Source organism: Ammospiza nelsoni, chromosome 3 (genome assembly GCF_027579445.1).
Source record: "Ammospiza nelsoni isolate bAmmNel1 chromosome 3, bAmmNel1.pri, whole genome shotgun sequence".
Taxonomy (NCBI): domain Eukaryota; kingdom Metazoa; phylum Chordata; class Aves; order Passeriformes; family Passerellidae; genus Ammospiza; species Ammospiza nelsoni.
The window spans coordinates 105,446,575-105,473,574 of NC_080635.1; the positions used below are offsets into that span (position 1 = coordinate 105,446,575).

The 27,000-nt window shown below is 43.6% G+C and overlaps 1 protein-coding gene across 1 annotated transcript; it reads right to left on the reverse strand.

The window, feature by feature from the left end:
* Positions 1 to 118: 118 nt before the first annotated feature.
* FAXC (failed axon connections homolog, metaxin like GST domain containing) lies at positions 119 to 27,000 on the reverse strand. The gene is made up of 6 exons (XM_059468219.1): positions 26,732 to 27,000; positions 26,178 to 26,313; positions 20,829 to 21,025; positions 13,696 to 13,913; positions 7,954 to 8,070; positions 119 to 6,423 (listed from the first exon to the last, which is right to left on the reverse strand). Exons 1-6 carry the CDS (start codon positions 26,998 to 27,000, stop codon positions 6,140 to 6,142), a joined length of 1,221 nt encoding a protein of 406 aa, XP_059324202.1. The 3' UTR covers positions 119 to 6,139.

The window sequence follows — 27,000 nt, forward strand, 5'->3', positions numbered from 1 at the left end:
CTTAACTGACTGGTCATTAAAGTTTCATGCAATCCCTGCTCTCAAGAGAGCAACTCTCAGCTGCTCACAGCTCCACAGAAAGCACAGACACAGAATAAGGACATGAACCAGAAAGGTATTTTAGATCCATTAGTTATAATTTACACACCAATGACATACAGCATAAAGACAAAATATACAGATCTTCATATATATGTACATTGATCAACACAGTGCACAATTTAAAGTTATGTTACAATCAAGTGTACAATTTTAAATATGGCTTTATAAACTAGTAATAACAGTGCTAAAATAATGTATGTCTCGTGTAGTTCATAGACAAACAACATAATGCAGCTGCAGCATCAGAGTCCCCATTTAGAAATGTGTTGCTTCATTTTGTTAGGTTAACCTTGTACACTGCAGCTAGCTGGATATATCCCTTGCCCATATACATCTACATATACTTTATTCTTGCTGGATTGCACACCCCTGTCTTTGGGACTTGCATTCTTCAAGTATCCTGAAAAATAAGAACTTGTACATTTGAGGAAAGACAAGTCAGAAGAACAAATTAAGAAGTGAGAGAAGAACACACACAATCATAGTGCCCAGTGAAAATACCAATGTGACCAGTGCAGACAAAAAAAGCACTTTTTTTTAAGGGAGCTTAAAAAAGAACAACAGTCACATCTTGTTTGCCTTACTGCCCCCAACAAAGCAAAATTTTACTTAAGTATAATTAGACAGGAATGAGAGAAGTGGTAAATTCAGGGTCACTTGGAAGCTCTGTTGGAAACTCCGGCACCGCTGAAGCAAATGGCACTTTTGTCAACGACTTCTAAGTGGAGCAGGGTTTTATTTATTCCACAAAACTTGAATGCCTTTTGGAAGCATATGTTTCAGCTGTAACTTGTTGAGCTGAATGTGTAAATCATTACATGAAATCCCACAAACCTTTTTATGCTGAAGTCTGACCAAAAGCCCATAAGGATCTCCTTGGCCTTGAAAAACCTGGGAGTGGTGCAACCAGGACACAGAACTAAGGGTTTACACTGTAGTGACACACAATGCTTTCAGTGACTGGCATTCCTGTGCTGTACACAGACTAACACCATTTAACATTCCAAATTGCTCAAGAGAGCTGCAGAAACCTCTGCCACGAAGTATTATTTCACACTTGGGCACCTCCACAGGGAATGAACACAGACTAAGCCCTCCCCAATGGCCATCAAAGAGAGGACTGCCCCAAACCAGTGACATGGAGCTGATTCCTGTTGCAACCCTTCTCTCCACCAAGGCAAGGCTGTGGAGACTGGGGTCACTGCCCTGAAAACTGGATGCACATGTGGAGTGTGGGGGAACAGCTTCCCTCCACAGGACACCAGTACAACAGCCCACACTCACCAGCAGGCTCAGAGCTCACTGCCAAGGCTCATTCCCAAACAGACCCCTGGCTCTGCAGCTCAGCCACAGGCTGACAGCAGGCTGTGCCCAACAGGGGCCACAGCTACCACAATGAGCCCCTGCACATCTACCCAGCACCCAAGGCACAGCATACATGGATACCCCAAAGCACAGATGAACTGCTGAAAGCCACTGCAGCCACTCAGAGCTACTTCTATTCCTCTGGTTCCATGGGAATAAACACTATAACCTGCATGCTGCTCTGGATCACAGCTGCTGTGATGGCCATGGTATGGCCATGACTCACACCTATGGGTACCCATTTCCATATCCCAGCTACTGGATCATCCAATTTAATTCTGTATTTAGAGAGCATAATTTGCTTTATTAGTATCACATGCCTAAATCATAATTTTGCAGTATTTGGGGAGGGAAGGAGGGCTAGGCCAAACAGCTACTTGTCAAAAAACAGCTTCAAATCCTTATTCAAACATCTAAGGACAAGACCCACTTGAATTCATCCCCTGCCACAGAAATTTCACTTGGTGAGCTGCCCTGCATAAATCTGCACATAACACGCTTTTCCAGCAGGCAATATTTTGTAAGGCTTAGCATCTGACAGATACAGGCCTTTCAAGGAAAACAGTATGAAACTGTCATGATTACTTGAGCAGACATCACTGACAAAAGCAAATTTGTGCCTGAACTGTTGCTGCAGAAATATTTCAGGCAGTATTTTTTCAAAGAGAATATAGATCTGGAGGGACACTGCCAAGGTTTTAAAGATCAAAATGTGTTACTTGCAGTGCTATAATTGGATGGAAACAGTCCTCCAGATCTGAAACATCAGGTTCAGTTTGGTTTTTAAATCAAACACCACATTTGCAGGATTTCTGTAGGACCTATACATCCCAGTGCCTGTTTCCCCCACTCAGTAACAGTGAGCTCTGCTGACAGAGCCAGTGAGACCAACAGGGGTAAACAAATCCCTTCTGACATGGCAGAGTGTCACACAGTCAAACACTGCCACTCACATGGAAAAAATCAACAGACTGCTTCAAATCTAACTCCACTGGAAATGCAGGGCTTGCTTTGAACTCCCATTCTCCAAGTGAGGGGCAGAGCAATCACTCATTCCTTTAAAGCAGCACTATGGAAACACAAAGGCAGTACTCAGCCTTTGGCAGTATTTAGGGTCAAGGAACCAGGAGGAACAGTGCTGTCTCTTCACTAGGATTTGGGCTGTGCTCCAGCTCATAAGCAGGGCAGGGGTCCCATCCATCCAGTGCAAGAGTGGCCCCTGAACCCCGCCTAACATCACCCCACAGTGAGTTTCTGGCTGTGGCAGAGGGATCTGCAGCCAGGGAAAAACCTTCTGTGTTCTGTGTCACCTCAGACATGATGTCCTGGCATCCATCGGCCTCCAGCTCCTGCCAGGAGCTGCTATCCCAGCTCACCTGGCAATCCACAGCTGTCCCCAGCAGTTTCATGGCTGCAGAGACACCTGCTGACCCCCAACCTCCACAGCAGCACCATCAGGATCTCCAGCATCCCTACAATGGACTCGCTCACAATTTTCATCAGGGACGGAGGAAAAAAAAGAAAAAGGAAAAAAAAAAACAAAAGGAAATTAAGATGCCCTCTATTTTTAGTTCTGTACTGCCCCTCAGCACTAACATTAAAAATGGATATGATGGAATGGAAAAAAAAAAGACTGCAGGACTAAGAAAACGTTGTTCTTTTAGCAAAATTTTGGAAAGTCAAAAACAATTGCTCCCTTTTTAAGAAAACACATCCTTTTTTTTCCCATGCAAACCAAAATAAATGAACACTTTTTAATTTATTTTTTAAACTTTTTGTTTGTTTGTTTCCCCACAATTTACCAAGACAGCTTTCAAAAGAAAATGCATGGATTAAATCCTTTTAACGAGGTCTGACCATCCTTTAATGGTCTTTTAATGACTGGGACTCATCTGCTGCAAGCACACCTTGCAATGCTGAACAAATGGAGAAAGCACAGCCTCAAACATGCATCAGTAAATGAATGAGAACATCTCCATCAGAATTTCCAACACACTAATTATTTTAAATAGGAGCTTTTTGGTGTGGATTCCTTTTATTCAGAATATCAATACCTACATTTTTGCAGATAAAATCTCTCCTGACTTTGCCATGGAGTTACCCAGGCCATCACCTCTGCACTTTCAAGCCCAAGACTTATCTTCCTGTGCCCTATTTTTGTGCTTAGTTTCCTGAGAAGGGTCCCAAGTAACTGGATGATATCTTCCCCCTTGGTTTTGGTTCACTTTGCCATTCATACTTGCCCACAACATTGACTGGAATAAGGCTCCAAGGACATGCCTAGGGAATTGTGGAAACAGGTGCAAATTCACACCAAACTTGTCAGCTCCCACTGCAGTGGCTCCATGCATGAACAGACCTGGGGTTTCAGTGCAGACAAAGGTGTCCCTGCTTTCAAAGCCAAGGCTAACTCCAAGTTTCCCAGAGCAGGCACTCAGGATCCTAGGGAGCAAGCTATTCTTTGAGTGCTGGAGGTATTTCAAGCTCCAGACTCACTACAACTACCAACAATTAACATCCTAAAGCCACTGTCTGCCCTGTGTGCTCCTAGAACATTTGGTACAACCAACACATTATAAAAAACTTGCTGAGGGATCCTGATTCATCTAACTGTAAGTCACTGAGAATGTCATAATTAAAACAGGCCACCAACAAAGTCTGCAGTCAAATACCCAATTTTATATGCATATTTAAAAACACAACAGCTCAGTATGCTTGATATGCTCTCTCTCTACCAAAATCAACTAATCATAGCCAAGCAACACTGAAGTACATGCTTAACTTCAAAGCTGTGAGTAAATCAAATGGATTCATTCTCATCTTTAACCTGCATTTAGGGAGATGTGAACATGAAGCATGTCAGAACCTGTGCAATCATTTTGGGATCCAGATCCACAGACATGTCAGCAAAGGCAATTTAAATTAAATTCTGGTCATGCTTTCAGCATCTGCATTTCCCCAGACACATGGCAGTGCTGAGGGAACTGTCCCATCTCACCTCCTCCCATGCATCAGCCTTAGGGACTGTGCACTGCAAGCCAGCACAGTGCCCAGCACCCCCTGAAGCCCCTCCCTAGGCAGCTGTAAAACACTCAATTGCCTGGGCCAACAGCCTGCAGCTACACAGCATCCCATGCCTACTGATACCTCAAACTGCTTTCCACCTTCATGGGTTTGCTGTCTGTTGGTAAGGAATACAAAGCACCCACTGCTGAGACACACCAGGCTTTTAGCAGCAAATCCCAGCTCTTTAGCCTTGCCTAGAAATAGCAGACAGCAGCCATGAGCAGGGAGTAAAAACATAATAACAATAATTCAGTAACACAGAAGAAACTTGACCAACAGACATTCCCAATGAGTTAACACTGACATCTGCCTCCTGCATAAAAGTATTCTAGAGTAGTGATTTCAGCCTTCTGCAAAGAACAAGAAACATTAACCAGCTCCTTTCTGCAAGATTATGTTTTCTTCCATCCTTCCCTGACTGTCTCCAAAAGAACTGGGAGCAGTTCTTTCCTGCAGACCCTGTAATACCCAAAGTATGGGTAGCTATCAAATAAAATTCCCCTGAAACTTTGCCAAAGCACAGAATCTTTTTAGGTTGGAAAAGACCTTTGAGATCATCAAGTCCAAGTTTTAACCTAGCACTACCAAGTCCACCACCAAACAATGTCCCTGAAGTGCCACAATCTGCATGGCTTTTAAATACCTCCAGGGGTGGTGACTGAGCAGCCTGTTCCAATGTTTGACAACCCTTTCAGTGAAGTTTTTCCCAATATCCAATCCAAACCTCCCCTGGCACACCTTGAGACCATTCCACTTATCCTAGAGCTTGTTACCTGGGAGAAGAGACAAACCTCCACCTTGCTACAACCTCCTCAGGCAGTTGTAGAGAGCAATAAGGTCTCTCCTGAGACTCCTTTTCTCCAGGCTAAACACCCTCAGCTCCCTCAGCTGCTCCTCACAAGACTTGTGTTCCAGTTCCTTTCACCAGCTTCATTGTCCTTCTCTGGACATGCCCCAGCACCTCAACGACTTTCTTGTAGTGAAGGGCCCAAACAGAACACAGGATTTGGGGTGCAGCCTCACCAGAGCTGAGACAGGGGGCAATCACTGCCCTGGTCCTGCTGGCCACACTGCTGATACAGGCCAGGGTGCTGCATGAATCTCATGCACCTCAGCACACCCCTGGCTTATATTGACATGGCAGTCAGCCAACACCATCAGGGCCTTTTCTTTACAGCATCCATCATTTCCTTCCATGGAAGAAAGCTGTGCCAGTCATACCTCTTCCATTTCTGTCCTCAACCCACTGCTGTAAAGATAAGATAATAACACAAACCAGCTGTTACAAATGCTCCACTTTCCAGAAGTTTGTCCCACTTTGATGGGAGATCTTGTTTTGAACATGAACAAAAATAGGCTTGAAAGGTCCTGCTGCCCTCTAGACCTCCAGTTCGCCCACGTGTTTTAAATGTGTTTACCTTGGTCCACCTGAACAATTACACAAAACAAAATACGGTTGAAATAGTCCAAGCACTATGTGACTGCTGAATCAAGCAAAATGGTCTCTTCCAAAGTGGTATAAACCTTTTCCTGACCTGAAGGGGAAAACAAATCAGAGTGATCCCAAGAAACAGCTTATCTGCACAATGGGAGACACTTGTACACATCACTTGCATTGTTCATGATCTCTGTACTCATCCATGTCCACATCTGAGTCAAAGAGGGAGTGTCCAGTGTAATCTGTGTCAGGGGTTTGGGAAATACTGTTCCCTTCCTCATCAAATGTTTCTGTCCTTGAATAAAAACTGAAGTCCTGCAAAGGGGAGTAAGTCTTGCTTGCTTCGCTGCTCTCCTCAGATTCATACAGAGTGTTGTCATCATCATGGTGCCATTCTGGCCAAAATTTCCTCCTTATTCTTTCACAATACATGGCAAGGTTAATGAGTTCACCTGCAACACAACACAACAGACTTCAGTAAATATATCCAGGCAATAATGCTCTAACTCACCTGATGATGCAAAAACACATCAGTTGTGTTAGGAAACAAACTGTGTAGGGCCTTTCCAAAGAAGTTTCAAAATTCCAAGATGCCATCAATCCCCTTAGCAGCTGTTTTTAATTTTAATGTAACCACATACAAGAAGGATTATACAGGAATAAGAACAAATGCATGGTCACACAAATAGCAAAGTAAGTATCCCAAATTCAACCTCTACAAAAAGAAGTCAAGACAAGACACTAAAACTGTAAGGTTTCTGTCGTAGAACTTTTTGCTTAATTGCAAACACATGGTTCCTAAAGACAGAATTTGATCTTCTGGATGGCAGAGCATGCTTATTAAATACAGTGAATGTGCGGTTTTCACCACCAGATGGCAGCGTTGTCTGCAACATAAATTCACATTTAATATGGCCACCTGCTCACTCCTATGCTCCCAGCCCTAGTATCTTATGCCTGGTTTATAAATACATGTATGCTTACAGAATAAATCGTTAAAAAATTCAAAAAAGAAATAACAGCGTGTTAAAAGGGAGGTGAATGTAAAACCTGTATTCATCATGACAGCATAAGTAGGTTGATAGGTACAGAGAATCAACCACACTGATTGATTGGGTATTTCAATCTATTATCTTCTATTTATTTTCATTAGAGACAAACTAATTCAACAAGCATAGTAATCCTTCTACACAGCCATGAGCCCTTCAGAATTTTACCTGTGATGGCCCAGACATCAAGAGGAAGAACTGCATAGCCAATATTTATAGCCTCTCCTCATTATCTGAGGAAAAGAGTAAGGCTGTGCCTCTTCACCACAGGTTTAGCAGAGCTGTCTTGCACAGAGTAGGTTTACAGGTCAGATTCACTCCTTTTACACTATTTTACATCCTTTTCCTCCTTAGCTCTTCTCATTTTTCATGCTGTGCGGTTTTACTATGAAAATGGATGCAAAGACACTTTATCCCACAAAAAAGAACCAAACCAAAGAACAACCCTCTGTGGGGAGAAGGGGCTTGCTGGCTTCCAATTCATGCAAAAGCAAAGTGACTCCAAAGCCAAGCTGGATCTCTTCCTTGCCTGGCATCTTCAGGAGCAGCAAAGGCTGTAATTTCAGTGAGACAAGAGCACTTGCAGTTCTACTATCAAGAAAAGTTCTCAGCTCAGCAGAATTTGGTTAATGGCTGTTCTTCTGTTTTCTCATACATTACCCAGCATTCACTCCTTAGAAGCTTTAAGGCTTTGCCATGTAAACAGGGAAAAGATCAAGTAAAGAAATAAAAACAATTGCTGTGTAGAACACTAAAGAGAAAACAAAGAATTTTAACAGAAAACAATATTACAGGATACAAATGCTACATCAAAGGCAAGAACAGTCTGCTGAAGTACTGCAGTCTTCAAAATGTCCTTCCAAGGTACTCCAGGTTTAAACGTGAAAAATGCCACCAAGAGCTTTTAATCAGAGTTCACTTATGCCTTCTTACCTTTGATTAGTCTCTCTGGTCGAGTCCCTGGTAATGTCCACATTGCCTGTGCCAGATGTCCAAAGACAGTGGCATCAACAGTAGAAACAGTTGATCCCATAATGTACTTCTTGTCACCTGTAAATACAACAGCAAATATTTCTTTATTGGATGTCACTCTTCCCCAAATTAAAAAAGAAAATCACAGTTCCACCTTTAGCATATTCATTTTACTGAAATAATTTCAATGAAAATGTTCACTTGCTCAAAAACAGGGATTCCAAAGCTGTTTCAAGGGTTCAGCAGGTGAAATCCATTACTGCAGCTGCCCCTGTGCTCAAGACTTCTATAACCAGGCCAATTGCAAACCCACCACTGGCCAAGGAACATCCTCTGCTCCTCACAGCTGGCAGTGCTCACACCCTGTACTCGTTCTGCTGCATTGAAAATCTGCTCTGCAGCTACAATATGCCTGAAAACACCATTTCTGCCTTTGCTGCAAACCCAAAACCACTCAACCACGATTCAAAATCATGAACTTGCTGAAAGAAGCTTGTCATCCTTTACCTCCCACCCATCCAGATCCAGGTTCAACTTTCTCATCTGATCAGCTGGAAAAAGAAAAGTCACACCCAAAGATCTCCTCCCTCCCTGTATGGATGCACCAGTCAGACCTGCAGCAAGTGCTCAGAAACAACCTGCATCTCCAGGAGGAGGACAAAGCCATAGGCAGGAGTGGACAGGTCCTCTCACACACCCCCACTGACCCCTGACAGGGAGAATTCAGAGGCATGTCAGGCACTAAGTGAAACAGCAGCCCTTGGGGACTGGCCTGGTGCAGTGGAGGGACAGGTCCGCTCCTCTCAGTTCTGCTTTACCTCTCTGGGCACCCCAATATCATGATAGCCCTAAACAGCCACCACAGCACAAACAGACCAGCAACTAAGGGAAGAAAAAACATCTTTTCAAAGCCACTGTTTGCTACAAAACATCCACTGTAGACTGGTTTTCCCATCACAGGCAGAAGACCTGGAACAAAGACCAGGCACAGAGCACACGGTGAGTGAAACATGAAGTATTGCAGAGGTCAGGTTAGCTGGCTGCACTGCTCCTGCCTCGGCCCAAAGTGCCATTAACTCTGTGAAATGCGGCACCTAATTGAATTCTCAAAATCCACTTATCCCATCTCCCCAGGACATTCTTTCAAGCTGCCTGTAATTCAGCAGGTTATTCAATGTTCAGTTTATTGAGCAAGTTCCAGAGGAACTGTCCAGTGTAAAATGCATCAAATTCCAGAGTACAGTACAAGGAATGCTGCCAAGCCCCTGCACAAGAGCACAGCAAAACAGGAATACCCAGTAACAGTAACCTTCTCTGGCCTGTCAGATGTCATTTGAACATGCAGCTAACTCTCCCCAGCTCCTTCCACGGTTCCATCAATTCATTGTTTGAAAACTCTGTACAGGGTAAATGTTGTGTCTTTTTGGTATTTATCACCTAAGCACTCATCAATCTCAAGCACAGCTCAAAAATGGGTCCCTAAACCACAGTTACATTCCAGCAGCAGAAATTTAGCACCATACAACTGGGTCTTGAGATTCAATCCATAGTGGTGTTGTGCTGGGAAGAAATAATGCCATTTCCATCTTGCTACAACTAAAGCAGGCTCTGAGTGAGGGCTAAACCATCCCACCCTCTGGTTCCCCAGGCACAACACCCCACACCTGCAGGTGCATGGAAACAAAGAGCAAGAGGAGAAAATGAAACTGTGGAGTTATAAAACTCCAAATCTTTTAAGTCATGCTGCTCCACAAAGTATGGCACCTCTGTACATTTTTTTCCACCATTACCAATGTGTTCTCAAAACTTCCAGTGCAACTTCAGTCCAGACTTTCTGATAGACCAGATATCTCTGTGTCTGTTTTTAGGCAGGATTACACATTGTCTGTCACATCCAGGCTGCCATAGCACTGATCATCTCAAACACCCTCTGCATCCCCTGGCTAATCCAACAGAAATGAAATCACCTGATCACAATGGACTTGGATCAATTTTGTACTGAATTCCCAGAATTTGAGAGTACCCAACTCCACTGTTTACAAATGCACGCACCAGAAGATTCAAAAGCAGCTACTCCAACAGTGGGTGAAGAAACCCCAGCAAGAGGCAGGTCTGTGGGACACAGGCCTGGCACCCTTCCACAGAGGCAGCTACAGCACTTGCAGGCTGCTACAGGGCACTTAACTAACTTCAGAGGCTCAGATCCAGGTTAGTCTGACCTCTGAGTTTTCAGCTCTGAGCGCCCCTACCCTCCCCAAAGCATCAAATGCTTTCCAAAATCCACTTGAGGAAGCTGCTGGCCTGCAACTCCCTGCTCAAAATCCTCATTTACCAAGGAGCCTGAGAGGCAGAGAGCTGAGAGGGTACAAACAGATTTATGGCCAGTCACTTGCCTCTTCTAAACAATTACCAAAATGTGTATTTTTATATATTGCTAATTCATGTGCTCATTCCCCACACTTTCTGACACTATTACCACACATTAGGAAACTGCTACAACACAAGGAAATTATATTTGTGGTTTAAAGACTGCAGGACAGAGAGAAAGGTGATACCAATGGGATAGGCTGATCCATCACAGAGGGATTAGTTCCAATTTCCATGTTTATAAGGTCTGGAAGAGTCTGTCAGGGAAATGGGTATAAGGGAGATAGAAAAATTATTCTCAGAAATAAAAATAAAGAAAATAAAAAAGCATCAAAGATGTGATTGGAAATGTCAAAATTCATGTCATAAGAACTGACAGCTGCAAAGTTATCATTCTCTGGAAGCAGCTTTTAGAATTAAAAGATATTTTTGTTCCCATGTGAATGATCCTTGTTAAAAAAGGGGAGCATTAATCTGATATTCCTGATGGCTGACAGCTACAGTTTGGTATGTGCAGCTATTCTGCACCATAGGCATCATTTTTAAGCTCTTAAGATAACAGCCAAAATCTCAACTACTTCCTCTTCTGGGAAAACACTTGGGTACATATATATGGAGGGGAATCTCACAAAGACTGTGCAGGCAGTGAGCTGACTGCCTTCTCCTTCCCCCTTTGAAACAGGGGACCCTCTAGTCAGGCTGGAAGTCTTCATACCACCTCCTGTCCCCATTCCAAGATACCACCTCGAGGGCACAGTTACCTAGACCCTACCATAAACAGTTGGCTGACGAAACAGGAGCACAGTGATGAAAATTAAGGCAATTACAGAAAAGTAGACAAACTCATCAATAATCAAAAGGGAAAATAAAATTATTCATGTTAACTGCACACTGACTAATCTGACATCCATTTCAGAGGGGAAGATGAAAAAAATGTACAACATGCAGCTGGTAATGTAATAAAATAACAGGAATACAGCAAACAGCCATCAAGGCTTTTTGAAGTACACAGGTACATTCTCAACAACAACCTGGAATTAAGAAGAAAAACTCTGCTGGTAACATATGTATAATACAATTTAAAATTTGATATACTGAAGAAGTGGTTGAGGATTTTCAATACATTTTCTATAAAAGCCAGAGACTGATGACAGCATTTACCTTCACAGGGAGATGACCCAAGCCACCCAGGAAGGGAGAAAGAAGTAGGAAAAGAATTTGTCATCAGGCTAGAGTCAAACTCTCATTTGAAACAAGTCCAATTTTGAACAGATTTAGAGAGTGACTAACATCTGTCAGCAAAACAAGGTGGCACCTCCACCTGCTGAAATCCCATAATTAAAACTGGATGGCTTTTAGAAAGCCACCTCCAAGCCAGCAAAAAGGCAGAGCCTCAAGACAGCAGTCAAGCAGTCCAATCCACAGAGATCTGTCTAGATGATTAAATGATCCCTTTGAACTTGAAATCTTAAAAATCTCAGTGTCAGTATACACTCCAGAGAAATAAGCAAATCAAGATACTTTCACAAGTACTCAGATACATGTTTTAGTTTTCTCTTGAAGGTTCCATCTGCTCTTGGTAGCCAGGGATGACTTTAGCACAGACATATCCACTGCCACTCCTTTCAGCCGGACAGGCTTGTCTAGCCAGAATCAGGGGCTTTGCTGGGCTTCTGAGTCATAGACGGAACTTGGCCCAGCTCCTGTCCCAGCCCCTCTTCTCTTTGTGATGAACATGGAGCCACACAGTGCCAATCTCAAAACTGCAACATCAGCAGTCCCACAGAGGAGAGCACCTGGAGCTGGCCACAGCTCTGCAGCAGGTATGACCAGATCTCCTCTTCTAAAATGAATTGCTCCCTTCCTTCCTCCCTCACAAAGAAAAGAGACTTCTTCATCTCCAAACAACAGATTTTCTCTGAAGAGACACTAGAATAGATAATTGCTTCTGTTAACAAACAAAATGCAGCATAAGAAAGTGCTGTTAAAGGAGGAGCTGTCAAGTAATCTTCCCCTTGCCCATTGTGTCCATGTGCCCATTGTGTCCATGCGCCTCATAAGTTTTTTCCACCCTGTTCCCAACCCAGCAACTCAACAGGTTTGTTTCAGAAAACAAAGTTACAGAAAACTCTACAGCTGGGTTACTGCAAATACCTTCCTTTCCAAAACAGCTTGGAAGTCCAGAAGCATGCTTTTTCCTTCCCTTTCTCTGCAAGCACTCAGCTTCTGCCCTCTGCTGGGCTCTCCCCAGCTTGGTCCTTTCATCTACTCCACACTTGTCTCTTTAGAACATGTACAGTGTGTCCCTCACTGCACATGTTCTAAAGCACAGGGCAGGGAGGCATCCTCCTCTCCCCCACTCAGCCACCTCTTTAAAGCAATTGTTACAGGGAACAACACAGGTACCTCCTGTCCTCCATTCAGCCACCTCTTTAAAGCAATTGTTACAGGCAACAACACAGGTACATCTCTCTTGGTTTCTCCCACAAGAGACACATGGAAAGTGACCGCCTGCACCACAGCAATTCCTCAAAATGCAAGTCATACCCAGATGCACAGCAAGCTTAGCTCTCAGTGGAGCAGAAGGCAAGAAGCACAGTGCAGAACAGTTCCAGTGCACATTTCAACCTGAGCCACATGACAGAAATGAGGTTCATGTAATTCTAGCTAAGTGAACTCAACCTTAAGACTAATTGTATGGGATGCACCCAAGATAACCAAGAATCTTAAACACATGTATTTTGACAGCACAGAACCATCTCCTACTGGGAGCTTTGAATAAAGCTGCTGACACCAACCAAACACAACAAAGTTCAGCTCATCAAAATAACATCTGCAAAGGGTTTTCAAATGGCAGCCTTGGAGCAATCTGTCAAACAGCCACAAATAAAAAACAGGAAAGGAAATACAACCAGGAAATAAAAAATGAGACTCACACTCCCCAGCCCCCATAAAAGGTATAAAGAGGCTTCATTTGCAGAACTAAACACTGCATTTTCCTCATTTCCCATCGCTAAATGCTCTTCCAAAACAGCAGGCCATGTTTTGCTGCTCTACATACACATACTCTGTGCTCAGAGAAGGAAGCCTCTTATGCCTCTAGACACACAATTTGGCAGCAAACAGTGGGAAAAGAAAACAGTGTCTCTGCCAGAGCAAGGAAGGCACTAAAACAGTGTCTCTGCCAGAGCAAGGAAGGCACTAAATGACAGCCTCTACCTTCTGCCAAAATGAGATTATTTGCGTGTGATCAAGCTGTCAGGGAGCCCTGGAGGTCAGTTCCAGCCTGTGGAGAGAGGGGCTGTGAGCAGAGCACCATAACCCGCTGTACCTTACCCAGCAGCCCTGCCAGAGTCCTCATGTCCTTCTCCATCAGCGTGTACATCTCCTCCTCCGAGAAGCGCCCGATGCCGTGGCCGTACATCTCCCGCTTCACGATCCCTTTGGTCAGGTGGCAGAAGATCCACTTCAGCAAGTCGCTGAAGGGGCCAAAAAGCGAAACCATCTTCTGTGTCTCGTGAAGATTTTCCACCCACTGGCAATAAGCTAAAGTCCTGGAAGGATGCAGAAAGAAATTACAGCAGTGTAATCCCCAGAGAGCCCAACCCAGCAGAGGCTCGCACAGAGGTCAGGCAGGTGCTCGCTGCCCTGATGGAGAGGCAGCTTCCATAAACAGCAGCCTCTGAGGCAATCGGAGTGCCAGCAGAGCAAACTCACTTTACAGTACTTAGGCAGACTGCCCAGTGCTTATTCTCTCATTAAATCATGACTCACTTCAGGAGAAAACAAGATTCATGTTGAAATATAAAGTAAAAGCTGCAGAATTCTGCTAAACTCTTGTAACAAATACATTTATTAGATAAAGACGACTCACTGCACAGACCTAGGGAAAACAACAAACAAACAGCCCCCCCAAAAAAATCAATCTTTCCCACCAACCCTTCTCCTTTCTACGCTGCTGACACTTAGGCAAGCAGTAACTTTGCTCCAACATAAATACTGAAGCAGTAATTTTTCAGAAGGTTTCTCTTCCGAAACTAAGAATAACATGAACTTTTAAAAATAAAATACAAAAAATTAAGATGTGATGGTTATTGAGTTGGTTTTCTCCTATACAGTTTCCTCTATTCAAAATGCTGATTTTATGAGAGAGACATTTCTAAAGGACTCTGTTGTGTTCCATGCTTTAGTGAATGTCAAGTAATATCTTTTTAAAAGTCTTTTTATATAATTTGCCTCATCATCTTAAATTTTTGTTACCCACATGAGTTTTTGTTATTTATTAATATTACAGGCACACACATCTTGATTTGTTGCTAGAGAAACCTATGAAAAAAGAAACATTAGCTTGTTTAATATCCAGAAATTAGTATCTTTTAATATCTGGAAATTTAGTATCTTCAGAAATTACAAATAAACCAAAAAGACCATACAGATAAACTTTTGTCATAAAGTTCAAGGGTTTCTGGAAAAATAGCTAAAGGCACCTCAAAGTAGACAAGATAAACATAGGAAGCCTGTGGGGTCTCAGAAACACTGGGAATTGATACACATATTCCAATCCAAGCCATTCCAAGGCTTCATTGTTTTAGTTTGGAATATGACTTCAGTTTTATCACTGTACATATTTCCAACACCACATAATTTCCTTAGTGCTGATATGATTCACGTAATTCAGGAAAGGAAAGTAAAAATAAAAACCCAGTATCTGCTGGAGAACTCCTGTGACTTCTTTTGATAACATACATTTTATCAAACTCACATTGTCCACTGCAGTTCAATGCCTTCTGCTCTAGCTGGTTTCACTGAAGTCAGTAACAGTGAGCTGTGAACAGGCTTTGCCTTTGCTGCAAATGCATAACCAGGGAACAACAAAAATGTACCTGCTCTGCTACTGATGGCTTTGACCCTCAACAGATTATGCCACAGCCTCCAGCACTGTGTAATTATAACAAAAGCATCCTGCTGACATTTCACATGTTTCAACACCACTTTCAGAATGGGGTGCTCTGCATAGTCCTGGTTTTTCAAACTTGATGGATGAACTCAAGTCATTGAGCAGGTTTCAGCAACGCAAAGTTTGAATCAGAGACAGATTTAGCAGAGGCACCAGCAGTGCAGGAGGAATGTGAAGCCAACAAATGCAGCAGTAAAGAGCTACTGGAAGTCCTAAAGCACTGACTTTGTCTGGAAGATGTGGTGTGAGACTGCCCTGTTCCAGGAACAAAGGTAAAGCAGGACTTAAGGCAAATGGAAAGAAAGCTGGCCTGAAGGCATAAGAGCAGGGATATTATAACCCATTAGATCAGGCTGCTAAGGGTCCCATCCAGCCTGGCCTTGGCCACTTCCAGGGACAGGGCATCCACATTTTACTGGGCAACCTGTGCCTCACCACCCTTTGAGTAAAGAACTTCTTTCTAACATCGAATTTACATCTCTCCTCTTGTGGTTTAAAACTGTTCTCCCTTGTCCTATCACTATCTACCCATGTAAAAAGTCACTCTCCCTCTTTCTTATAAGCCCTGTTTAAGTACTGGAAGGCCACAACAAGCTCTCCCTGGAGCCTTCTGCTCTTGATGCTGAATAACCTCATCTCTCCCAGCCTGTCTTCAGAGGAGAGGTGCTCCAGTCCCCTCATCATCTTTGTGGCTTCCTCTGGACCTGCTCTAACAGGTCCAGATCTTTCTTACGCTGAGAAGAGGTGAGGTCTCACAAACACAGAGCAGAAGGGAAGAATCAGCTCCCTTGACTTGTCTTGATGCAGCCCAGGATGCCATCTCGTGTCCAGTTTTTTCATCCACCAGAGCCCCCAAGTCCTCCACAGTGCTGCTCTGAATAAGCTCCTCTCCTAATCTCTAAATTAGTATTTTTACTTGAATAAACTAAGAAGAACTTGCTCTCTGAAAGCACTGCTCTGCCTTGCTGCAAAGACCCTCCTTCCCCAGGATGGACCTGACCTGCTTCATCTCTGCAATACACTTTAGTTACTGTGGACAACAGGCCTGGCCTGGAGAAGGGCAACAAGAAAAAGAAGTCAAAACAAAACAGAAAAAGAACTCAGGAATTCCATTGCAGTGCTTTTTAAGTCACCCCAGTTGCACAAGATTAAACCTGCTCACTCCAACCACACCAGTGAGCTGGCATCACACCAAGAGTGAACAACCATGTCCAAAATTGTTTTAATTTCATAAAACAGAATGAACAAGGTTTCCCACAAAGCTAATTGGCCCATACTTTCATGCAAAAATACACTTTCCCAGAGCTCACTTGCTTGCCCTGGGAGAGAAGGTCTTTGTGTCTGGAAGAGGCAGAAATTAGACCAGGTGTTTAATGACTAGGACAGCAATAAAGAACTACACAGAATTCAAGTAATCCTGCATAGGCTAAACTGTCAAGCACAAATCTTCAGACATCTGCTTGTCCCTTTGAATGAGTAGAATTGTTTCATGTCCCAAGTGTCAAATTTACATGGGCAATGAAGGCAGCTAAATAGACAATCACAGAATTTACTTGCAAAATGTAATGGTTCTGAGTAGACAAAACAAGGAAAAAAGTAGGCTCCAATTTAGGGAGAGTTAAAAGAATTCTATTCAAGGGTTCATTAATTTTCTGCCAAAATATGCTTCTTAATTCCACCCATCACTCCTATATTCAAACTACATTAGTGGAATATGATCAATATCACAAAAGGTTAGGAAATGCCAAAAATTGGGTAGTCTACACAATAATCTACTTCAGTACATCATAACTATACATTTTACACTGGAGTAAGCATTTATGGGATGACATAATTATTTAAATATTGGCCTGAACTGAGCATTTGGGGAAACATTACCATTCGTGTTTGTGCCAGCACATCTGTACAAATCTTAAGAGTAGAAATAAAACAATAATGCATTAAGGAACAATGCTGTGGGGGTGAAGTAAATCCTAAGTCTAAATGTAACAGCAGCTTTGGCCTCAATACATACATCAGGCAAGGAGATGAAGAAAGTGACTCATCAACAGCAGCTTGCCTGATTATCCCAAAACTCTCTGAACTTCAAGGCAAGGGGAAGGCATTCACAAGGATGTGAACAGGGGGTTATTTCTCCTATCTGAATGTGCACAGACCAGAATTTCTTGACATACAAAAGGATTATAACAAATTCATTCCACAATCAGCTGTAGAAACCCCACCTGCTGTGCAACTTCTCAGAGCAACTGGTTTTAAGACACCAGCAGCATTCAAGGCTCATCACTGCAGTAGGAGAGACGCTACTCTTAAAATTGGCTTGATGTATTTAAAAATATTTACATTATAAAAATATTTTATGTTTAACATTTGGCAAGTCTAAATACTGACTAAAGTCAGATTCATCCATATTGTCATATTATGCTCTTCCTGTAGGTCAAGCATTCATCACATATGATGCTTGCTTCTTGAAAAACAAAGCAAGAAACAAGTCAAATATATTTGCAAGTGCATATATACATACACACACATTTATAAATCACACACACATTTATAAATCACTACAGCTGTGTTTGACAATACAGCTCAACCAATCTAATGGGTTCATCTGCTTAAGCCGAATATTCAAGGCTTTATGTTCTCACTAAGCACATTAGTGTCACCAAACTAAGATCTGCCTCCGGAGATCAAAGTGACAGAAAGCATCTCACAGCAACTGCTAGCCCTACAGGCACCCAGGAGGTGCCTGGCCTCAATCCCAGCAGTATTGTCAAGACCAGCATGCCAGCTCCAGAAGGAAGTGAGAATCAGACCTCCCTTAATCAGAGGTCTGATCCCACAAATGTGCTGCAGTTACACCAAAAACCCAACGCGCTCCCCAGAGGTGGCTGTGGGTGCCCCACTGGTTTCTGGGGGTCCATGGGTCACTGCAGGCAGTGGAGGTAACTCAGAGCAGGCCTACAGCAGATGGCAGAGGTCTGCATTGGATCCAGGCCTGGAGTGAGACTCACAAAATTATTTCTTTTCCATCTCTTCACTGCTGGCTCGCCTCAACACCCATTCAGATTAGAGGACTTCTTTTTTCTTTTGCCAACTAAACACAGCAGAAGCTTAATGGCTTACTGCCTTCTCCAGGGACTGGAGCTCCAGCACCAGCTCCAAATGAGTCTTGTGCATCTCAGAGACAGGGTGTAACCCCAGCATGGAAACAGGCAGGCTCACTTGTTGTCTTCCTGCCTGAGCCCTGCTGGGTGTCCCAGCCTGGGGCAGAGAGAAGGTGCTCAGAGGCTGAGGCTCTCCACAGCCCCACACTGCTCCCAACTCCAGCCACAGCAGTCACTTCCACATGTAAGAGGCACTAACTGCTGAGGATCAACCACTGCTTGGCAAAACTAAACATTTCTGGAGGAAATGCTGAGCATCCACCAGGGTTAGCTCCACCCAGAGACAGCACACCACAGGATGTACTTTTCTTCTTTGTCCCATAAATGTACTACAGTATTACTAATTTATGATGAAGCTACTTTGCATGCTGCTGGCACTAAACAGCAGGAATCACATTCTGCATCATGGCTTTGGAGGCTTGGTTTTATATACCTCGTTCTGCAGAAATGCAATCACTGTTTCACATTCCTCACCATGGGACATGAGGACACCAAGAAAAAACCCTAAGCTTCTAGTGGGAATGCTCAGGGACAGATGTGAAGGGATCCCACAACCACAGATGCAATGCTGTCAAGGAGAAATATGTCCTACACAGTGAAAGCCTGATTTTACTTTGGTGTAAGTACAGATGGGCAAAGTTTTTGTCCAGGAATTACAGCAGTACAACTGCAACACTTCATGGCTCAAGCTTTGCCTGCTACAGGAATCTGCAAGGTTTAACCTCACCAACACATCAAGCCTCTGGTACAGCTGGAGGGACAAACAGTAAGACTCACAGTTGGACTTTTTACTGCACTGCAGCAAAAATATATGGCTTGGAGGAACTCAGCTGTGTGTGACTACACAGGAAAGGCAACAGGGATACACAGCCAGGCATGCCCATCTCTGTTCCTGATGTAACTTTGTCCACCTGTTAAAACAGGTGCCCCCTCTCTGGACCAGTGCCTGATTTTGCAATACCTGTCTTCCACATCTGCCAATGTCATGTCCAGCAGTGCCCAGCCAGCTCCAGGGAAGCCTGGATGGATGGACAACAGCTTCACAGAGGAAAGCACTGTGTAACTGAGACACAACAGCAGTATAAGCCTGCCATCAGTAATGATACATTTAACACAGTTAAATCTATGAACCATGAAACAACTGACACTAAGGCAAGGAGATGAAGCATTAGGGGACTAAAAGGCTTCATCCTCCTTATGGCAGCCACAATAACTGAGGATGGAAAAATGAACAAAAAAAGAGTTAACTTTACAGGCTGCCTGTATCATGTTTGGGAGGTTATGACACTGCAGATGGGTATAACTGGTGAAGGCCACACTTCTTGGAAGGCAAAGATTTAATTTCTAAACCAAATCACTTCAATACACTAATTACTGAGTGCTAAAATTGTTCTATCAGGAGACACTAAAAATTATTTGAAGAACTATATGTAAACATACTGCTGCTGATCTTTGATCAAAATGTGAAAGAAAAAGCAGATAAATGCATTCAATTTATAAGTCACACACTGTTTTGAAGAAAAAATGTGCAACATAAATGCAAAACTTAGCGCAGCAAGCACTTAAATACATACTAGAAAGTAAACTATTGAGAGAAAGCCTTGTGCCTGCTAAGGGAGCAAATGCAGTATCCAAAGTGCATGTCCAGCTGATGCCTCTATGCCCAAACTGGAAAGGGCACTCAAGAAGGACAGAAATGTAAAGCACAGAGGAAATCACAAGAGTTATTTCCAAAGGTGTCAGTAAAATGCATAAAGTCCCAGAAAGGTTCTATTTCTATTTTCCATTCATATAAGTATTTCAGCTTCTCAGGATACTGTGACTAACACTGGACATTATCAATGGGCAGTGCTGTTAACAATCCATATCAACAGGAGAATCCTGTGTTACAGGAAAGGCAATGAGCCTTACTGCAATCACTCACACATAATTAAAATCAGTAAAAGTAAGAAAACAATATTCTGGATTCACCACAGACACTGGATTCATTCCTCTACACCCCTCAAACCACAAATACATTCAGCCACCTTGATCTTTTGGTCTTTACTAACAAGGCTGCTCCTGTACAGAAGTCACATTAAACAGAGGAGCATCCCACTGCTGCTTCCTTCTACAAAGCTGCAGTCAAAGGCCTGACTTTACACTGCTTGCACAGCACAGCTTTTCAAGGGAATTATCCCTGGCTCATACCACTGCACACATAAAGGAGCAGCAGTTTCCTAGGATAAAGAGAGTTGTGAAGTTAATAATTTGGTACCCAAGATTTCTGCAAGAGAAAAGAAGCATTTGAGCCAAGCTCAGGGACACATCTGACAGCACAGAACACAGCCAGCTTTGCCATGCAAGCTTACCAGTACAGGTGCTCCTCCACCATCTTGGTCACAGCTCTGGAAACAGCTCTTTCATGTGGACCAAGGTGTTTATTTAAATTCACTCCAAGTTTCTCTTCCAAAAAGTCAATAATGAACTCGGTGCCAGATACTTTCTTGTGATTGTATTCAATCCAAGGCATTTTCCCTTGAGGGGAAAGTTTTCCATCAAAATAGTTCTAAGGGGGAAAAAATCAAGTAAACAAACAAATATACAGACAAGAAAAGCCCTTCAGGTTCTCTTTTAATGAGATAAATATTTTTAAATAATTTTCTGTGTTCTTAATAAAACAAATCCACAAATCTTTTTTTTTTTTAAATAATACTCTAGAGTAACAATGGCTATTCAATCAGAGCAGCAGCTTTACCCTACATAAAATTCAGACAGAATTATTTCCAGGCCCTGCATGGTGTTCCATGCTTCTATGCTGAATGTCATGTGATATAATATTATTTAAATAATATTATTTATTATTTAAATACCTGGGTTATTTAAAGGTTGGAGATGCTCCGATCTCCCAGAAGATAGTGCCTGTTATCCTAAAGAAGTTTTAAATCAGAGGACTCGCAACTAAATTCAGTTCCTGCATGCATCTGCACTTTCCATGTCAAAAGCACCTTAAAAAAAATAAATTCACTACCCAACTCAGGTGGCTGCATTACCTCCAAGGACAAAACACACAGAGTCACAAGCATACATGAAAGGTATATCATTCCAGAAGGCATATCATTCCATGAGCAGAAGGGAAATCTGCTTTCTGCAACTTCAAAACTTAGAAATCTCAGACATTTACAGACATACTCGTTACAACTGTGTCTCCCAAGAGCCCAGCACAGCAGAGCACAGCATCACTGAATACTGCTGTACCTGCTCAGCACAGCACTCACACAGAAGCAGCAATGTGTTTTCCTATGACAAGGCGAAACAGAGATTAGAGAATTTCTGTCTCATGTAACAAGCATGAGAAGAAATGCTGGCTGTCAAAACATGATCAGATATTTGTCTCCAATTCTCTTACTCCTGAAGGCAAAAACACAAGGCACAACCTTTTTCCTTTCTTGTGATTCCCATCCTTGCATCCTGTTATTTAGTGAATGAAAACTCCTAGCACAGAAAGCTGAGCAGTAAAGGCTCTGCACTCTATCTCTGGCAATCACCCCAAGAATTTCAGGACCTAGCTCCTAATTGCTGGAGGTTTAGGGCTTGCAGTTCTGGATTGATGTTTGGGTGTCGAGTATTTACCTTTCCTGAGTCCATTTAAGACAGATTAAGGTGCTCTGGCAGCAAGGAGCATACACCAGAACACACCTCCAGCTCAGTCTGAGAGCACCAGCATCCTGGCTGCCCCCCCAAATGCAGATGTGCAATGCACTGGGATCATGCAGCCGTTCCCAAAGGCTCTTCCTTCCGGATGAAAATGAACAGGAACACCTCTGGGAAGCAATGCCTTCTGGCTGCAGCCTTTCCAGGGCTTGCCCAACAAACAGCATGGCAGGGACACTGGATGATACCATGTCTCACACACCTCACCCCTGTGTGAGTGACCAAAGCAGCTGAATCCCTCCCACCCACACCTGTGGGTGACACAGGGGCCAATCCCATGGCACAAGCTCTAAATCTGCTGAACATCTGAAACTGAAAGGAGAGCACTCCCCTGTCCTTCCACCTTCCAAGAGCTCTCCTTCATCAAAAATGGCCTTTCAGCACTGAAACTGACACATTTCCATAATTTTTCTTCATGACTTTACAAGAGAAGCACAAGGTTTTCCTGGAACTACACAGCATATTTAGAAGATCCTGAGCATTGCTGGCTTAATCTTCATTAAGCCCTTCCATTAAGACATTTCCCTTCTTGTGCACAAACACTGGTGGCTTGCAGAAGCTACTGGACTTGAAGATGTGTTTATTACATCTTCCAATTACTGCAGTCCATACCATTTGCAACCCAGAAAAAAGCAAGTTATTACTCAGCTGCACATTTCTTCAAGCACATATATCTAATACATATAAATACATTCCCTAAAAAGATTTTTGTGTTTCACTACATACGGTTTATCAAACAAAATAGGAAATATCTTTCACTGACCTGAGAAAAATCTTAGTCTCTTGAGAAATCTGTTGTACTGTTTTTGTATCCACTGCTCTCAAACAGACATTTTTAGGCTTGAAACCTCTGCATCCTTACGGCTCATACTAATTGCTATCAAATATTTATCAATTTTCCACTTGAAAATTGTTCCAGCTGCTAAGCAGGAAAAAGCTACAGTATTATTAAAAACCAAAAACAAACCAAAAGAATATCCCTTTTCATTCACAGTACATTAAGTGCCTGCAGAGCAACAATAACAATAGCACTACAAAACCTCATTCATAAGGAATTTACAAAAAGAATGACACAAGGTATTTCTAGGGTAATTTTACAGTACTATGCAGAAGAAATTAGATTTCACATTTTCCATTACTCCCGTTTATGATTTTACGTTCACTCATGTCTTTTCCTGAGGAGGCTGCCATTTCCACAGACCTGGCATGAAAACAGCATATTCCTGCTGTGCTAATAATTTATCAGATTACATAAAGGCTCAGCTCTTCATATTCTTAAGGAAATCAAGGAATACCCAAAAGATTTTGATGAGCACACAGACAGGGCTCTTTCAAAGCAAGCTTTACCAAGAAAACCATCAAATGTTTTGAAAACACAGCTAGGGATTATGACAGCCCAGCTGGGGTGGGGCTGCCTAAACCATTTTTCATGGAAACTCACACATAGAGAGGTAGATTCCAGAAAACATAAGCACATGACAATAGTGCATGTTTTGGGAGAAATTCAGGTGATAGTAAGGTAGGAATATGTCACTCTACTCCAACCGTCACATGCCATTAAAGCACATTGCATAACACAAAGCACAATACTCAACAGTCTGATGCACCAAGGAATCAAAAGTGTAAAAGCTGTTTGAGCACCTCACTGTCTTCTGTTCACCCCGTTTCAGAACCCTCCCTTCAAAGCAGTCCCTCCCCAGCAAGGTGATGACCACAGCAGGTCTCCTGGGACAAGCACCAGCTGCCACCTGCAGCACCTCTCCATCATGGCCCTGACAGTGTGCAGGGAATCTAGGTGTTTCCTTCAGGATCCTGCTGATCCCCCTTCACACCCACCCTGCTGCCTGCCAGGCAGCCATTGGATCACCTACAGCATCCTAAGGGTAGCACAGTCATGAGGGAACAAGATCAAAGTCCACATGAAGAGTGTAAGAGACTCCGGCCAAGAACAGTGCCCTCTTCAGCTCCCCTTCCACTCAATCCCACAGCAGCAGCCCTACTTTCCTCCACTCAACAGAGCCCAATGCAGCACCACACTCCTAACACAAGGACAGAAACAATATCTGCTTCTTCCAGAAAAAAAGAGCTGTGTCCTCAGTTCCACCAAACTTACCTCTAAAACCTTTCAGAGGGTCAGTGACCCCACAAACACCTTAAACCTATGTAAGCCAGCACAGCTAAAAGTGCCATCCTGGTGTTCCCAGCACCCACAGGACCCATTCCTGCTCCTGAAAAATGGCCCACAGAGCATGTGGGGAACCAAGCTGAGTTAAAACCAAATAAACTATATAACACGCTCTAGCTAGGCCAGCTCTGATCAGCCTGAGCTGCCACAGAACAGCATGTGCAGGAAGGGACAAGGGCTGACGGTAGGCACGTTGCTTTTGATGGTCTCGTCAGTTTCGAGTACGCACAGCTAGTGAGAGACATGCAACACCAAAAAGTAATGCTGACCTTCAGTACAAAAACTGAAGAGGGGAGGACAACCCTCTGGAAATTCCTCTCTGCAAAAAGCTGTGTGATTTCTGAGCAGCATGAGCTCTCCAAACAACTCCATCCTGAATCACACAAATGCTGTGTTATCTTTCAGAAGTGACCATCTACAGTCACAACCATCTTTTATAATGTAGTTTTATTTACCTACTCTCCACCAGAGCAAACCTGACCATCACAAACCTTTGAACTGCATCAGCCATTAGAAAGAAAACAGATCTCACCAAGAGAGTCATCCCCTCAAATGTGCAATTTCTATCCAAATTATTTTGAGCAAAGCAATGTGCACAAAGCCCTCCTGCTTCAATGACACGTTCAACCTTCAGAATCTTTCAAGTTCTGTAAACCTAAACGAGGAAAATACATCCCATAGGATGGAAATCTTCCCCTTTAGTACTCCCAAGCATCTGATTCAAATCCCACTGAATTGTAAGAAAACATTAAACTCAGACTTTTAAAGAATTAAGCAAAATGTACTGATTAGACTTTCTTTCTCTTCCAATTAAAGGAGTTTAGCTGCATATGAAGCTAAATACAAATGGCAAATGTGTTAAAAAAAGGTGCAATAGGGTTGGCTTTCCACTGTACAACATTTGACTTATACAAAACATTCTTCCTAACACCTTGGTATGGAATAAAAGGCCAAATTTATATTACTGAGGAAAAAACAGAGAGAGAAGAAAAGAGGAAAAAAGTCCAGACACTTCTTCTACCTAAGATCTTAGTTATATATATCACCATTATTTTATCATCTTAAAGGCATTCAGTGCTTAACACACACAGAAAAAGAAAATCATCCCAGGTCTCAAAAAGCCTGGGTGCTGCACACCTTGCCAACACCACAAGATGAGTGCCACACTTGCAGCGTCCCAGCTCAACCTCGATGCTAACGGGCAAGGCCGTGAGATTCAAGTGTCCACTCTCACAGCTTTCTTTCACTGGAGTAGCTCAGGGCTCATTCTCTGCAGGAAGATGGCATGGGATGCACCCAACCACAATTAAGGAGCAGTACTCATGACCTCTAAAAGCAATCCTATCTCACTTCACTGGGGAGGAAGCATTAGCCATGGGAGAGGAAGCAAAAGCTAAGCACTTCTTCCCAGACAGCTTTAGAGATAAGGCCTTCAGAAAAACAAGAACCTGCAGCTGTCTAATTGTGGTGTCTTTAGCATGGTGAAATTCAAGGATCAAACAGTCTTCTGCTTTAGTTTTGGGGTGCTATTTAGTGTTATATAAATTCCAGACTATTCTCCCACTTCAGCATTTTAACATTGATTTAGCTTCGCCAGTCAAGTCTACAGCTGTTTCAGATAATCTTATTCAAGTCATATCTTTAAAGGTTATACACTGAATTTAATTGGAGACATAAAAACGTTGGCAAACCCACCTAGCTGTAGGTGTATGTTTACATCTCCCTGGGTGAGACAGACTGGGAGAAGGAGAGGCAGGACGCCAATGTGCCATTTCACGCAATTACAGAGAGCTGCAAGGCAAAGGCAAACTGCACGATGTACCTGGTAGGGTAAATCAGCCATCCTCAAGTACGTTTCCATCTTCAGGCAGAACGGGGATAAACTCGGAACGCCATTCCTAGGCCTTGAAAACTGATGCAGTATGATAGCATCCTTCGAATCGAGCTCTTCCTCTTTCCTGTCAAAAAAAAAATTAAAAATACAAAAAACACCAACAAACAAACAAGAAAACCAAGCCAAACCGGACAGGCGCACGATACATCAGCACATTGAACAGACAAAGGAGAAACCGCGGCTCTCGTCAGCCCTCGAGGGGTTTCGCCGCAGGTTTTGGTTGCCGGGTCCGGAGGCAGCGAGGGCCCAGCCCTGGCCACCTGTGGGGGCGAGCGCAGGGCTCGCTGCGGAGCCGCCTCCTGCGCTGCTGCAAAGGGCGAGTGGGGGGGAAAGAAAGGCAAATGGCAGAAGCACAGTGAAGGAGAGACCCCGACCCGCCGGCCCTCGCCATCCTGACCCCGCAGGTGTAAGCGGCTCCGAGCGCCGCCCCGGCCCCGCGGGAAGCGCCGCAGCCCCGCAGCCCCACAGCCCCGCAGCCTCACCGTATAGCCAGCAGCTCGTGGAGCAGGTACGCGGCGGCGGCCAGCAGGGCTCCGCCCGTCAGGTACAGCGTCTTCTTCCACCAGGAGTCGGAGCCCAGCGCCGCCATGGTGCCGCCGCCGCCCGACAGCGGGAAGGCGACGATCTCGCCCCCATAGAAGGCGGGCGGCGGCTCCTCGGGCCCCGCGCACCAGCCCAGCGACAGGCTGCGGTTGCGGCTCAGGCCCGCCACGCAGGAGCGCGGCGCCGCCAGGCCCACCCCCCACAGCAT